Genomic DNA, 16,365 nt, shown 5'->3' with positions numbered 1-16,365 from the left:
GATTTGATTTGTGATTTGTGTGTAATGCTCTTGTTGTGGACAACACCTTTGTTGCTCCTCATTCCTTAATGGCCACAATGAGTGAGGGTGTTTGAGAGAGAGTAGTTGATGAGAGATCATAACTACTCGAAGTCTTTGTTGTCCACATTCCCTGCCATTCGATCCGAGAGGGACGTAGGCAATGTGTTCAGTTAAATGCCTAGGACAATTGTTTTGGCCTAGAAGACTAGGTATCACGCCTAGTGCTAGAAATTAGACCAAAGAGACACTACAAATCACTCCTCCCAAATCCCCTCAACATAAACTAATGCATATGAGCAAAATACACTACCCAACTTCTCATTTTCCCTTGCTCAATTTCCCAAATCGTTTTGTACTTATTCGTCACCTCCCCTTTTATGAACACGCACCCTTGCTTGTTAGTAGCCTTTTGTTGGACCATTTCTTAGTAAGCCCGACATCGTACTTACTCCAAGTTCGTCCGGACCCTTTTTTCCCGACTGCCTGCCTTCCGCACTTAGCTTTTTCTCTGATATCTTATCATGTTCGCAGGACCTGATGTGCCAGCTCGCCCTCCGCCACCGCCAGAATATCATGATGACCGAGCTCAAGGACCTGCACGCTATCCGGGACAACCACGCCACCCAAGTGGACGATCTCAACTTGAAGTTTGGCTAGGCTACCTCTGCTCTGGAGGCCGAGTAGAGAAGGAACGACCAGCTGGCGGAGTATTGGAGGGCCAATGCCGAGGGTATTGCCAGGGAGTGGCTAGCTTATGGGACTAGTCAAGCTCATCTAGCCGAGGTTGGGACGGAAGACTACCAGCTCGGGATGGCGGACATCACAAAGGAGATCTACACCATTCTAAGGGGGAGGTATAACGACTTCAGCCCGCATCGTTACGGACTCCTGGCTGCCCTGTTTGACGATATCACGAACCCTGCTACCCCCGTATGTGAATAGGGGGTGGTCGACTTGGACCATCAGGCGGCCGGAGGGGTAGGCGGCCAAGTTGGCTTAGCCGATGATCCCAATACTCTGGCAGGGGCCCAAGAACCGGCACTGTTGGACCTAGACGGGGAAGATGAGACCGAGCTGGCCGATCAGTTGCTGAGATGCCAATGAGATCCACGTGTTGCTGCTCCCGGGGACGCCTACTTTGGACGAACGGAGGGGGCCGACTAGAGATGCAGCCCACACCCCGTTCTCCCATTTTGCTTAAATTTTGTTTTCCTTTCTTTTTGTTGCTCTGCTCAGACTAGGATGTAACCTGACTGCCCTTCGGGGCCTTTTTGGAAATGAACTGCCTTTTTGCTCCTTTCTCGCTTTTCCTCAAATTATGCTAAGTATTTCTTTGCTCGAAGCTGACTGCCTGCAAGTCCCGTAGTGGGCGAGGCTGACCGCCTACGAGCCCCTGAGAGACGAACGAACTCCAAATCGGCCAAGTCCCTCTGTGGACGAGGCTGACCGCCTGTGAGCCCCCGAGAGACGAACGAACTCCAATCAGCCAAGTCCCTCAGCAGGCGAGGCTGACCGTCTGCGTGCCCCCGAGGAACGAATAAACTCCAAATCAGTCAAGTCCCTCAGCGGGCGAGACTGACCGCCTACGAGCACCTGAGCGATGAACGAACTCCAGATTCGAACCCAATAACTTAAACCAACAAACAGACTAGGAGAGAGATTCGACCCGAAACCGATCATAACATCGTATTTGTAGCCGTACTCGATCGTATTTACTACATTAGAACAAAACTAATTACACACAGAACAAGTGTTGTTTCTTTTCATTAAAAGAACCGACACCCGTTTTGGACTATAGTCGGGGTCTAAAATTAAATTTGCCTATGTAAGGATTTGTCCGAACGGTGTCATTGTCGTCCATACCTCTTGAGCACTTGGTTACTGCCCTTAGGAGTCAAGGGGCAAACCAACCCTTCAAGAATCGAAAATCGATCAAGCAAAACAGAGATCTCGAAATTCAAATACTGAAATGCCGAAAACGTCATTACTCCTGAAATCTTTGTGGTGGTTTCAACTCGTCGTTGCACTTCAATTCTCGTCCTCAGTTATAGCTATCAGGTAATTGGAAAAGAACGCATCGGTTGGTTGATTAATGTTAACTAATTTCTTTAGCATTACATTTTCAATTTTATTGAATTCTTGTAATCTTACTTTATTGAAATTTATACTGAACAAGAACCATAGTTAAAATTCTATCTTTCTGATTTTTGACGATTCATATAAAATTACAGTAGATTGTGGATTGTTTTGGATTTGCATTGTTATTTTATTGAAGTTTATGCTTAACAAGAACCATAATCGTTAGTTTTTAATGTAAAGTCCTTGTGGATCTCGGAGGAAAATCATATTCGATCATAAACACAAAAAGTTGAGAAAATATTGACACATATATATACATGATTGTTTTTGTTGCTTTGTAGGAAGGATGTGAGCCTGCAAGACAATTATATTTGTAGAACGACAGTACAAGGAAGATACTTGATAGCTGATGATAAAGGTAGTGTTTCTATTCTAAACCTTGGACTATCTTTGCAATTTTGTGCATGAAAGTACTTTTTATCATAATGTGGGGTAATTTGTGCCAAAAACCTTGTGGTTGAATGGTATTAGATCTTGACTTTAAGTAGGATGTCCAAATGTATCAAAAGTGATCGCCTCATTAAAGGCTTAAAGCAATGAAGTGTCCAATTAATTCCTCATCGGTTTGTTTGGTCCGAATCGAGACTCGAGTGACAAAAAAAGTGATTTTTTTAATAAAAAATATTCTTTTGCTGGAGTGCAGTCAAATGGAACAAAAAATTAGAGTTTAAATAGCATCTATTGGGTCAAATACTTTCCAATTCTGAGCCTCTTGTAATCTTGTTGCCTCATCACCTCCTTACGAAGAAGTGTTGTATCCCATCATTTGTCTCTTTCTCAAGTGCCTCGATGACCCATCACCTATCACCCATGCCACAGCCCATGATTGCCATTGGAACATTTTTATTGCATCTGTAGCTTTAGTATTTGCTTGGTGGGAAGTTAATAGCTTATGCTTTGTGTTGTTTATTAAATAGTAGAAGTTAACTATTTACTATTCTCAGGAAATTTTCAGTAGGATAGGAGAATTGCCTGATGTAACTCATGTAAGATATAACAAGAAAGGGAGCAAGAAAAGAAAAGGATACCCTTGGAGTCTCTGCACAGATAGAAAAAAACCAAGTAAACTCTCTTTTAATGACTCTTCAATGATCAGTAATATAAAATCAACTGGTTATTAGCTTATATAGAGTTAGGCTCACCATGACTTAGCAAACATTCTGTTTGATGACTATGGATTTCTAAGCTTAACAATCCTAAAACAAGCAAGATTCTAAAATACTGAAAAGAAAAACAGGAAACTAAATAATCTATAGCCTGCCATAGAGCTTCTAGACTGCCAAAAATTTTAGTGGTATTGATCAGGAAATCTACCGATATATGTAGTTCATAGTACACATATTCAATGTTACTCAATTAAACTAAGATTGAGCATAAACGGACCTCTTGTTTTCAAGTGTGTACATCTGCGGCTTCTCAACTGGGATTCTTGAATTAATATGTTACGTCTGCTTCTTAGCTGAGATTGCTGAAGAATAAGATAGGAGCCTCTAACCTCAAACTCTTGTTAATAAATTCATCCTGGACAAAAAAAAAACATTTTAATTGCCTATTATCTTCAACTTTGCTGCCTTTATGTCATAACTTGAAGATTTTCCATGGTAATGGTACTGTCATCATTTGAACTCTCATTTGCGCCACCATCATCTGTACCCTTCATTATTGTTTTATAATTGGGAAAATGACTCACCCTTGGATGTTGAATTATAGTGATATAACACCTTTTGTCCGTCAATTATTATTGTCACTACTTTTTGCCCCTCAATTATCACCAAAGTGGCTAAATTAACCCAAACCTTAACTGAGCCATTAAAAATAACGGAGCTATCACTGGTGCTCAACTCTGATCTCAACAAGCAGCGTTCACCTTGCACCATCTCCCTTTCATTTTTTCTCTCTCGCTCGCTCGGAGATTCAAATATTTTCAGATGATAAAACTTAGATCCAATGCCATAGGAGTGTCGGAGGGCCACCTTCATTCGGGTGTACATGGGCGAGGAAATTGAGAGATTTGTGGTGAGTGCAAAGCTTCTCAACCACCCAGTCTTCATCCATGGTCCACCTCTTGAATAGATCGCCGCTGAGCACTAGCTTTGACATTGATAGGAGGATTGAGGTTTGGCGCAAGCAATTGGTGGCCTAAGAGTGACAACATGCCTCGGAGGAACCTCAAAGGGCTTCTGATGTTGTTTTATGGAGAGAGGGAGAATTAAAGAGTAAGGAATTCGAAGTTCTAAGCATAAAGTCACCATTAAACAACTTGTGTATTATGCTTCTCAATATAGGAATCAGAGGTTCTTCAACCTCAAACAAAGGGTAAAATATCAAACTTGCAGTCATCCTAATTCTTAAAAACACTTTTTGACAGGACTTTTCATCTTAAGAAAACCTGAATCCATTTCTCACTTTATTTTGTGGGATACTAATAATGTCATCACTTAATCAGAATTATAACTGAAAAGTAGATATGGAACTTCTAGTGGAGTCTAGTGAGACATCTCATTGATTTTCGGCCTTCAATTCTCCTTTTATTTATTTATTTTTAATTCTGCTTAGCAAGAACTTCAATCTCATGACTTGTTGAAGCTCCATCAAATCCTTAAATTGACGGTTCATACTAACAAATTCTTGATTGATGATAAGAATTTCTTAATTTTACCTCTTCAAATCATTTGCTTTCCACTTTGAGGAAAGCTAGGGAGCTTCAGAGAATGTAAAAATCTCTGGTATTCAATTATTATTCCTATTCAGTTTAAGTAATTATTATCGAAGTGCCTCTAGAAAATAAAGAAGTTCAAAAAGAGGGAGCTTCCTTCAATCATTGTTGCTGTTCAACATATCTCTATGTACAAAAATTATATGTCAATATTTGGTTGTCACTGATGTCTCATTGCATACTTATTAGAATATTGCTATAACTTTTTGCCCCATTGGGTTTCATTTATAGTGGTGGGAAATTTATTTTGTATCCCTAGTGTTATTACATAATGCAAAAAATTTTCCATGTTCTGTTCTGCTAACTGCATGGCACTTCTTATAGCCAGTGTTTAATAATTGTAGGTCAAGTCTGTGATGCTCTGTCAGTTGATCCACAGTCTCGCTGCTGTCGTGGCAAAGGAGAACAGTTCTCTTGCCAGTGAGTTGTCTCAAGTTTATGATGTGGAACACTTTTTTCATTAAGTCACTACTTCATTTTGAGCATACAAATATGTTTAAAAAGAGAAAAAGATCTAATATTTCTTATTTTATTTCCCTCATGTAGTGGCTGCAATCTGCTCTCACAATGCTGCAACTCGTATGAATTTTGTGTTGCATGCTGCCTGAATCCATCTAGGGTAATAAATTGCACTAGGTTTTCTTTTCTCTATGTTTTGGTAAAGATTTGCCGCTTATACGTTTTACAACTTATGTTGCTAAATGTGCTGCAGACACCAAAGGAACTAGCACTAAAGGTGAAGATTGCAAAGCCTATAACAGCTGGTAGGTCTCTAATTGTGTTGCACTTGAAATAGTAAACTTTTAAAGTAATGTATGGAAAGCCTAAATCTGAGGCACTACCTACCAGAGTTGTTTTCTAACTGCATGATTTATTTTAAAATTTTGAAACTTTATTAAAAATGACTTTAAGTAATGTAAGGAAAGCCTAAATCTGAGACACTCCTACCAGAGTTGTTTTCTAACTGCATGATTTATTTTAAAATTTTGAAACTTTATTAAAAATGACTGGTCATTGGAAAGCAAAAAATGTGTTCATTTAGATGGTAGCTTTTTTGATCAGTCATGTGCCATGAAGATGCAATTCAGTTAAGTTGATTTCTGAACTACTAAAGGGGTAACTGACCCTTGTTAGTGCCATTGGTGTGGTATGGCCTCAATTCATGTTATTTTCTTTTTTGCCCTTGTATGGATTTTTTTTTCCTAGTGTTACGAAAGGAAATAGAGAGTTTCTAATGTGCTGTCGTATATTGTCTCAAACTGTCATATAGAAAAGATAATACAAAGCCCTATAAATAAGTGCTAGAAGACTACGAATAGGAAACAAGTTTCCATATGTCCTACCTACCTAAATCCCTAAAATTGCCTAATATATAGAGATTCTATATATCAAATATATATTCCATAACACTCCCCCTCAAGTTGGAGCATATATTTTAATAATGCCCAACTTGTTACACAAATGAGTGCTAACCCAAAATAACTAAATAACAAATAACTCAAGTCCATTTAGGACACTCCTTTGAAACGAAAGCTTTGAACGCCACCAATCCCACAAACAACGGGTGAACACAAAGTGACCGAACAAGCTTGAGATTGGATATTCCCCCTGAAACGAAAGCTTCGAACGCCACGAATCCCACGAACAACGGGTGAACACAAAGCGGACTGAACAAGCTTGAGATTGGATACTCATACTCCCCCTCCAACGAAAGCTTTGAACACCACCAATACCACAACTCCGGGTGAACACAAAGTAGACTGAACAAGCTTGAACACACAAGGTAAAGAAGACAAACTCCAAACTGGAGGACACAATTTCTTTACTAACAAAAGGGAAGCATGCTCCAAACATTGAGCATCAAAAAGGAGAGACATCACCTAAACAAAGGAGAGACAACACCAAAACGAGATAGGACCGAAACGAGATAGAACCAACACACAAAATGAAATATAACCTGTTTGAAATGGGTAGTTTGAGTTGGTTACTGGCACATGGACTGGAATGACCCATATTAAATATATATTGGTGACATTGCTAAAGCTAGTGGATACGGTGTTGTCATTATTTTTATGTGTAGTTGAGCTGTATAAGCTGATTCTTTCATCAAATGATCTAGCGAGTATATACACCTAATTTATTTCTTATTACGGAGTATTACAAGATGTGTATAAAAAACTAACAAGTGCCTATATATATGAAAACTTTCCTCTGTAGGAGTTACAAGTGTTTATATAAATTTGTATTCATTTATTTCTGGATACAACTATTCAAGAAATTAGTATTGACGATATATTTAGTATGAAGTTGTCTAGACATAGTAGAAGTTCCTCTTTAGAAGCTGATAGATTTGTTTATTTTTCTTTGCAATAATATTATTTTATGGCTATGACGCTATGTGCCTATGTAGAGAACCTATGATTTAAACTTCACCACAAAAAGTAAATTACTGAAGTTTATACTTCATACTTGGCTATGAAATAAGCCATCTTCCCTGAATCTAATTGAATTCTCATTCACCGCAATACATACATACATACGTACATACATATATATGTGTGTGTGTGTGTTTATTTTCTTATCTGTAGTTCTGTATGATGATATTTGTATGCTCTTCATAGTTACTACTTACTACAGATTAGCATTAAGTAATGATGTTCAGGTAAAGTTCTGATAATAGACTTTTGTTTTTTATGCACTTGGCCTTAGTGTTTTAATTTATCAGATTAATGTATATATTTAATAATTAATAATATCAGTGTCTCTGCAGGGTTTTACTTCTAACTATTATAACAGATCCTGCAAAACCTTACTTAGAAGAAGAAAAATATGTAAGAGGGAGATTATCAACAAATTATTTCCCAATGCAATTTGTTGAAATTAAGGATTGACAGGCCTGGCGGGTGGAGAATAACCACCACCCGCCAGTTAGGCGGAAGCAAAATATATGAGAATCAAGACAAAGAGAATAGAGAGAATATATTATATTATGAAAGATTACAATAGATTGTATCTCCCTGTGTGTATCCTCTATACTTCTATGGACCTCTATATATACTAAACTAGATACTAAATTAGTTTTAATAGGAATATGAAACTACTAATAAGAATAGGAAACTAAGACAACTTTCCTGATATTCAACACAATTTAATGATTTATTTTCGTTTTTTAATTTTTTAATATGTTCTGTTATGGAATGTATATTAGGTAGCATGGAGGTTTATTACGATTTGAGTAAGTAGTCATAAGGAAATAATTTATTTTGTTTCCTTCTTAGATGTCTTCTAGCATGTATATATAGGGCTGTGCTTCTGGCTCCACACATTTTGATTGGGGTTTACACATAGATGTTGTATCTTTACATGCTTTCTGCAAGGTTGATAAATGTTGCTCATTATTTGACAGGAACGTATTCAAGTATTTTTGAGTTTTGTGCAGGCAGATGTCGTCATAATTCAGAGAGTGTGGTGAGTATCTTTTTCTTGTTTACCACTTAAAGTCAAAAGATTCATATGGGTGCTAGTGTGCTAGAACCATTTGCTGTCAAGTTCATTTTCTAGGTTCTAGCCAAACTAAAGGAGCAGGATGCATTTCTTACCTTATACTTTGAATGGCTGATTGTTATAAGTCATTTAAATTTTAGAGAAAAGGGGCAAATTTGGCTTACATAGCTACATAAACATTTTCTAATTGACTTGGATGGCCATCATATTGTTTAGAACTACATAATTTGGTGTCCCAAAACGAATATTCTAATCCTTGGACCATAGCCTACTGAAGACTCATTTAATTTCAGCCTTGCTTTGGCATCATCATTTGACATCAGTGTCTTCTTGCAGATATGCAAGACTTATTTATTTTATTTTACTTTAGGAAACACAGTTAAATAAGCTCCCTAAGTCAACTAACAGTGAAACTAAACTCTCTAATTTTAAAAAGCTCCTTCTAACCCTTTTAAATTGGCAAAAAAGGCGCAATTCTGTCCAAATATTACTTATTCAACAGGTTACCGCTGCTGTGGCTAACATGTGACATTCTGACGCGTATGTGGATCCAAGTGTATATTTGTTATTTATTTATTTATTTTTGCATTCTTTTAACGAACAGCCATTGACTTTCTTCAAGGAGACAGTTGTGGCTGTCTGCTAAAAACTAAAACACAGCCATGGCTGTTTTGTGTCCAGCTATGACTGGAGACAAAGGTAGCCATTGCTACCTTCGTTTCAACGTCTTGGCTGTCTAACACCACGTGTCACAGTGTCAGTCACATCAGCAGTAACCATAAATAACATTTGGACTCAATTGATTTTTTTTTTCCCCGGTTAGGGAGCTCAATTGCACGACAACTTAGGGGTATTATTTGGCCCATTTTCCTTATCTTATTATTTATTGTCTTCAATTTGGTTAAATTTGTACAATGTTTGTTTTGAAAAAAATGTTATAAATTCAGAGAGAAGAGTGAATGACTGAATGACAAAGAACTGCTAGGGGTGCTGTCACTAAGCTTAAATATTTAATATATGTTTAACCTTTTAGGTCCATGAAAATGCTTACCACAGTGAATTTCACCATTGTTTCTCCATACCATCAAATTCTTCAGGTTAGTACTTTAACTTTTCTTGCTGGTTAAAAGTATAATATTTTCTGTATTCTCTTTATAATAAGGTGGCATGAAGACTCCCATAGTATGGTATTTCAAAGAACTCTGAAAGTGTGAAGCATCCTATTCTAGCCTATATATGTTCTGTTTTTTTTGCTAAGTAGGCTGGTTAAAATTGATAATCACATTGGTGCCTATGCTAATTGGTATCAAGGTTGGGGAAAGTGTTACTCATCTGTTATTTATTTTGGTTATCATCATTAGTAATCAGCAAAGATGAATATGTATGTGCATATGTGTATATATCTGAGGTAAGGTTGAGAATATTGTGATAAAAACATAGAGGAATACGTAATTACGTATACATATGTGCATATGTGTATAGATATGAGGATTTAAATTGGGGAACTTGAGCCACAGTCAATTGGGCATTTAAATCATAAGGTGGTTTTCAAGCTAGACTTGAGCCACAGTCATAACTATTCTGATGACAATGCAAAACCATTGTCCCTGCCAACCATCAATGCTTTCAAAATGACTAGCTGACACAATACAAAGTTCCATATACCCCTTGCCTAGCCTAGCACTGTCCTGATCTGTAGAGGTTTTCACTGGCATTGCCTAGAGTTTTAAGTGACGGCACGAGACTGCAAAGAAAAAGAAAAGATGCCAGGTTGGTTGTGGGTCACAATTGGATCAGCCATTGAGCTTTGTTAGACTTGAGTTGAATAAATGGCATTGGATAATATAAGTCTGTTTGATTATGGTTCTATTGAATTAGGCCAAGGTCGGCCCAAATTTTAGATCCTTTACTTTTTCTATTGGATTAGGCTATACATACTGGGGAAGGGAAAAATAGCAAATAATTGTGACCAGAAATGGGTATTGAAGCCACACAAGGGTGATATATGTGTCAACGATTAATATATTGTGGTGTGAATGATGGAGGAACTAATGGCATGAAACTTGGTGAACAATGGGGGTGGTGTTCATTGGTCAATTTTAAAAAGTGTGGATAAGGACCATCAGAAACTTGAAACAATAAGGACCAAAAATAAAATATCCTGAAACAATAAAGTGTCAATGTGTAATGTTCCAAAGCGAAAGGTTCTCAAACTGTTTATGCATAAAATCTTAGTATGCTCAGCAGGGATTAGATATATCATATATATTTGAATTAGCTATGATTGTTCCTATGAGGTTATGTAACCTTTTTTTGTTTTTGTTTTAAATATGTATATAATAGGGTCTTCTGAGAAGCCCATGGAATCAAGATTGGCTGGGATTAACATCATCATTGGAAGGTTGGAAATTTAATTTATAATTCTTCTGTGGTTAGAATTGAGCTGATTCTAAGATATTGTTCATTATTCTGCATGGTGCTGGGAGAAAGACAAGGGGAATCATGTGATTTGGTATGCAAATCAAGTGGTGAATCTTGTGTACCCAACAAACTACCGCTGCTTAATCAATGTGAAATGTAAGTTTAATATGCATACAATCATAATTTGTTCCTCTTACTCTGTCTTTATCTCTCCCCCCTGCCACCCATCCTCTGGCTCCCACCTTGCTTGACCTGAAGAAGTGAAGCTATTGAACCCATTGGACTAGTTTAATTTGTCCAATTCCTTTTAGATACAAATACTTATTTCTGAAGTCCTTCCTCAACAATGTGTGATACTGTCTAGATTCTACTGGGAAGATCTAATGTCCCTGCTTCTTTGGAAATGACTATTATATGTGGGGGTTACAAAGTATTTTCTTTTATTTATTTACAGTTGATTGTTTGTGTTTAATTTTTAATCATATTTTTCCTTTTCTCCATGGGACTTATGTCAGTTTTCTAATCCGAGAAACCTCTCTCAGAAAGCTAGAATGGCTGTAAAGAAAACTTGGACACTTCTTTTTAAATTATCGAGTCAACAATAAATGATTAAGTTAAAATAGGGATCATATAAGATCTTTGGGATTTTTTTATTTTTATTTTTATTTTTATTTTTTATTTTTATTTGCTTTTCCGTGGTCATTGCAAGAGTCTATATGGAATATGGATATGGATTATAACATGCTCTCCATCTCATTTTGGTTATGCACAAAAGCTCTTTGAATTAGCTATTACAGAACGAACATAATCTATTTTGATGCAGACTCATTTTGAATTTGATTTTTTTTTTCTCCTTTATCTTGACATCATTAAATATTGGCTTAAACTTGACTTTGTTTCCCATGAACAGGATACAGAAATACTTGGGCTGTAAAGGTGGATGCTTGGCCAGTATTGGAGCAGACCAACCTGCTGAAGTAGTTGATGATGCCCCTGTAGACCTGGTATAGTACTCCTTTTGTGCTATATATTCTGGATCTCTCTTTATTATGTTGCAAATTATATGCTCCATATCTGATCAGACAAAATATGTTTTCTTCAGAGAGATTTACAAGCAACTAGATAATACCCATAACCCATGCCACACACACTTTTACTTCATTGAGGAAAACATAGCCTCAACTTTAAAAAAGATTATCTGCTTCATAAAATTATTACTGTGCTAGAAATCTGGTGTTATTTCTCATTTGTGCAAGTACTATAGAAATGCAGATTATGTATCTTTGGTCATAAATTTGATGTGGTTGGAATATGAAACATAAAGCCATAAAGGACAAAAAGTGACTCCCATGCATACACAACCTTTGTTTGTTTGTTGTTGTTTTTTTTGTATTTTTGTTTTTTTTGTTGTTGTTTTTTTTTTTTTTTTTTTTTTTTTTTTTTTTTGGGGTTTTTTTTTAAAGGTTCAATATGATGATTACAACAGTTGATCATACAGACTAATGCATACACCTAATTACATCTTCAATGATTATCTTCAAATGCAATAAATAATTATTTCAAACCCAAATAACTGGGATTAAGTTGTACCACAAATGGTGAGATTATAATGCTTCACATAGGAGTGTTCTTGATAGGGATTGACCCCTTGATCTCGTGTTAGGTGACCCTAGAGCTCATTGGCACAACCTTAAACCATCATTAATTTCATCACTTAATCCCCTTCTAAGTATTATTATTGTTCTTGTTGTTTATTAATAAAGAAAAGTTCACTTTTGGTTTTTCAATTATGTAATCATTCTCAAAATTAGTCCTCAACTTTAAATGCCCAATTGAGTTTTTTCTAACTTTGGTGATAGTATCTATTTTGGCACCACCTTAAACCATCAGCAATATCATCAGTTAATCCCCTTCTAACTATTATTATTGTTCTTGTTATTTATTACTAAAGAAAAGTTCACTTTTGGTCTTTCAATTATGTAATCATTCTCAAAATTAGTCCTCAACTTTAAATGCCCAATTGAATTTTTTCTAACTTTGGTGATAGTATCTATTTTGGTCCTTTCATTGGTTTTTAAGGTTAAGCTCTGATATTTTAATTTTTAAAATTTTCAAATATTATTTAATTAATTACCATCTCTGTAGAAAAAAATTATAAGCCAAATTTGTTTGTTTTCATTTAAAGTTGAACTAAAGACCTTTTGTTCATTGAAGCTACTCTCACCAATTAAGCTATTAAAATTACTTGTTATTCATTTGTCTTATTATTTTAAAGCTAATAACTAAATTTGAGTACAACTAATTGTTGACCATTTATGAAATCTCCAAAATCTTACAGAGTCTTGCAATATTATTGTAATTACTACCATCACAAAAGTCTCCAAAATCCTTGATGTATGGTTATCATCCATCAACTCACTAGAAAATTTGAGAACCAACATGCAATGATATACTGCAATGTATAATTTATGAGTTAGAAAAGGTTTAAGAAAATTTTATTGGCTAATAAAATATCTATCTTGGTTAATAAAATTTGGGTGCTAAAATGCAATGTAGTAATTGCATGCAACAATCAACATTAATAACGAAAATTAAAAATAAAATAAAATAAAAACAGTAGTGAATGGAGGACAAATCATTCTTCAAGGATTTTGTAGTGTTTGTTAGTAATTACACTAAATGGTCAACAATTAGTTGTTTTCAAAATTAATTAGTAGCTTTAAGATATACAGTATGACAAATGAATAACAAGTAATCTTAATTGGTTTGAGTACACCTTCAGTGAACAAGTTACAAAAGTTGGAGGATTGCATTTAGACAATTTTAAAATCAAAGACTAATTTTGAGAATGCCAATGTAGTTGGAGTAAAATATACTTTTTGAAAGCGAGTAAAATAGAATTTATTATTGTTACTATTATTACTATTATTATTTATTATTATTATTATTAGGGTTAGTTGGACTTTTGTGCCCTCAATTATGTAATAATTTGACTGTTTGTGTTTAACTGAGGCTTGTGGGAACAAAAGTCCAATCAATCAACTTTCAGATGATAGCTCATGCAACGTGTTGTGATAAATTTTAGAAATTTCTTACATTTAGGATCCCACTGATTGGGCAGTTTCCTCGCCTTTGTATTTTGCACATGTATGATTACAGCAATAAAAGGTTACCACAATACATTTGTCTCACTTTCTGAAGAACTCCTCATTTGGTTTCAGTGTCATATCAGAGCTATTATAGTTATTTATTGTCCACGTGTCATTCTAATATGGGGTGTAGCCATTTTCTGTTTCATGAATCTGTTTAGCATTTCATGTGGAAATTTTCTTTGTTGTAAACATGTGCCATCATTCAGTTGCCCAAAGGTGTCCATGAAGTGTAATATTCATTGTAATGATACAAGACTTAACCCATCCCTACACCCACATATAGACAAATTCACAAATTAGATTTTAGCTATGTGCAAAGCTCTGGCAAAGGTTATTTGCATATGAATTGGCTACCCTTTCGAGTCTATGTGCACAATTTGTTTGTTCTCCTATATAGTTGATGCCTGATGGACTCTAGAGTTCTGGAACATGCGAACATTATTGACGTATGTTCTGAAAAATCCATTGAACTTCTGTCAGTAGACTTTCAAAGCACAAATGCTATGTTTTTATACATTTTTTTGTATGTGTTCTGAATTTTATTGCTTTTTCTAAACGAGTTCTACTACATAGACTCCCTAGTTTTACTCCCTGATGTGGCAAAGAATGGTAAGTTATCTTCATCTTGTGAGTCTCAAGAAAAATGTCAACATCAAGATTTTTTTAAAATTATTTTTTATTTTATTTTTTTTAATGATATATAATTTTCACCATTTTTATTCATTTTCCCTTTTTGTTTTTTTTTGGGTCAGAATTCTGGGGCATGCTTGTATACTACTTCGCAAGCTGTGCTTTCTTGCAGTGGCTCACATCAGCATACAAGACGGCTTTGCCCATGCGCATAGTACATGTTAGAGGTATAAAACATGCAGTAATTACTTCATTGCTTTTACCGCTCCCATTTATATTTTCCCAGTTTTACTAAATACAAATTACTAAATTTGCAAATTAACTTTTACCACTGCACCAGAATGAAACCATTATTAATGCTGGAATGGAAAATGAAAACAGATATATTCTTGTTTGCATCAGGAATTATACTGAACACTTCATCAACTTCATCAAGCTAGATAGATTATTGTGAAGCTTAATTAGGGCTGAAATTTGTCTGTGTATGCGGCTCTCGTAACGGTGTGCTTGAAAGAGCGGTTGTAGACTTGTAGCAGTGGACCACTTCAATTTCTCTATAAGGCTTTTGGATGAATTGCAGTTTGAGATGTTGGAATGGTGAATCACTCCAATAGCAAAAATTTCAATTGGAGGTGTCGGGTTTGGCGGGAGTGATCAGTTCAATCTCAATGACACCGATCTAATCTCATCGTTCTCCCGAATGGAGCCTATGCATCAAGTTGAGAATAGCGGCACTTGATTCGTAATTTTTGTTTTCCAAATGAATGGATATAACTTGTATTACCAATGTGAACCACTTCTCGCGTTTGTTCTTACAAAAAATCTTTTGATAGAAAACATGGTTAAGTAACTTTTACATTGTATACATCCGTGCAATCGTTAATATGTAAGTTATGTCATATTTAGCCACATACACCTTATGATTTTTTTTTTTTTTTTTTGAAAACCACCTTATGATATTTAATTGTATAATTGCAGAACTTTGTGTAAGATCATAAGATGGCAATGTGCTTAAAATAAAGAGTTAATTCTATTTTTTTTTTCTTAGATTTACAAGTCACATTTTACTTGTAATATTTTTTTTTTCCGAATATTCCTTGTGGCATGGCCATTTTTTGTCCTTCGTTAATAAACCTATTTAAATGACTTTAAAAATGAAGGCATTTTAGTCCATTTTTATTTTGAAAGCTTATTTTAGTCTATTATATTCAGTTTCTTAGTTTTTTTTTTTTTTTGTCTTAGATTTATATGTGTCATTCCATTATTATTGAGCCTCAGGTGGTGAGACTCTACTATGGAGGAACTGATTACAATTGAAGAAGGTTAGGATTGTGCAAAACCCGTCCCACCCGATTAAATATTATTTTTTTCCGTTAATTTATGTTAGTTCACCGTTAATTTACTAATTGATTTCAATAAGAAAGGTCTTAGGTTCGAACCTCATCCCAATCAAAGTTGGCATAATTAGTACTCTATTTTACTCTTATTAAATTAAATACTCCGTAATAATTTAATAGCTACAACAAAAAATAATACATATGCATTCTTTAATTTAGAATTATGTGTCTACAATGTCTTTATTCAAAAAGAATTATTCATTATCTATAAATTAAATAACAGAAATAACAATAACAATAACAATAACAATAACAATAACAATAACAATAACAATAACAATAACAATAACAATAACAATAACAATAACAATAACAATAACAATAACAACAACAACAACAACAACAATAACAATAACAATAACAATAACAACAACAATAACAATAA

The 16,365-nt window shown here is 35.2% G+C and overlaps 1 protein-coding gene across 3 annotated transcripts; it reads left to right on the top strand.

Annotated features, from left to right (window-relative positions):
- The first annotated feature begins 1,844 nt into the window (after positions 1–1,844).
- Positions 1,845–15,491, top strand: LOC109179565. 3 transcript variants are annotated; one of them, XM_019329065.1, is made up of 13 exons: positions 1,845–1,910; positions 1,974–2,079; positions 2,442–2,518; positions 5,221–5,296; positions 5,423–5,495; positions 5,589–5,640; positions 8,283–8,344; positions 9,414–9,477; positions 10,724–10,781; positions 10,871–10,957; positions 11,712–11,805; positions 14,706–14,810; positions 14,986–15,491. In XM_019329065.1, the coding sequence occupies exons 2-12, from the start codon at positions 1,991–1,993 to the stop codon at positions 14,796–14,798; spliced, it is 825 nt and encodes a 274-aa protein (XP_019184610.1). In that variant the 5' UTR covers positions 1,845–1,910; positions 1,974–1,990; the 3' UTR covers positions 14,799–14,810; positions 14,986–15,491. The 3 variants fall into 3 exon arrangements, with proteins under 3 accessions (XP_019184610.1, XP_019184609.1, XP_019184611.1); XM_019329066.1 differs by lacking the exon at positions 1,845–1,910 and adding an exon at positions 3,105–3,222 and having other exon boundaries at positions 2,054–2,079; XM_019329064.1 differs by having other exon boundaries at positions 1,874–2,079.
- Positions 15,492–16,365: the final 874 nt, after the last annotated feature.

This window comes from Ipomoea nil, unplaced genomic scaffold, assembly GCF_001879475.1.
Source record: "Ipomoea nil cultivar Tokyo-kokei standard unplaced genomic scaffold, Asagao_1.1 scaffold0937, whole genome shotgun sequence".
NCBI classification, from domain to species: domain Eukaryota; kingdom Viridiplantae; phylum Streptophyta; class Magnoliopsida; order Solanales; family Convolvulaceae; genus Ipomoea; species Ipomoea nil.
This window is presented reverse-complemented; position numbering and strand designations above follow the sequence as displayed.

Excerpts from the sequence above, each read along its gene's own strand:
- LOC109179565 (XM_019329065.1), top strand. The coding sequence starts at position 1,991 with ATGCCGAAAACGTCATTACTCCTGAAATCTTTGTGGTGGTTTCAACTC. Across the intron at positions 9,478-10,723 it reads CATACCATCAAATTCTTCAG|GGTCTTCTGAGAAGCCCATG; the intron begins GTTAGTACTTTA and ends TGTATATAATAG. Across the intron at positions 10,782-10,870 it reads ATTAACATCATCATTGGAAG|ACAAGGGGAATCATGTGATT; the intron begins GTTGGAAATTTA and ends GCTGGGAGAAAG.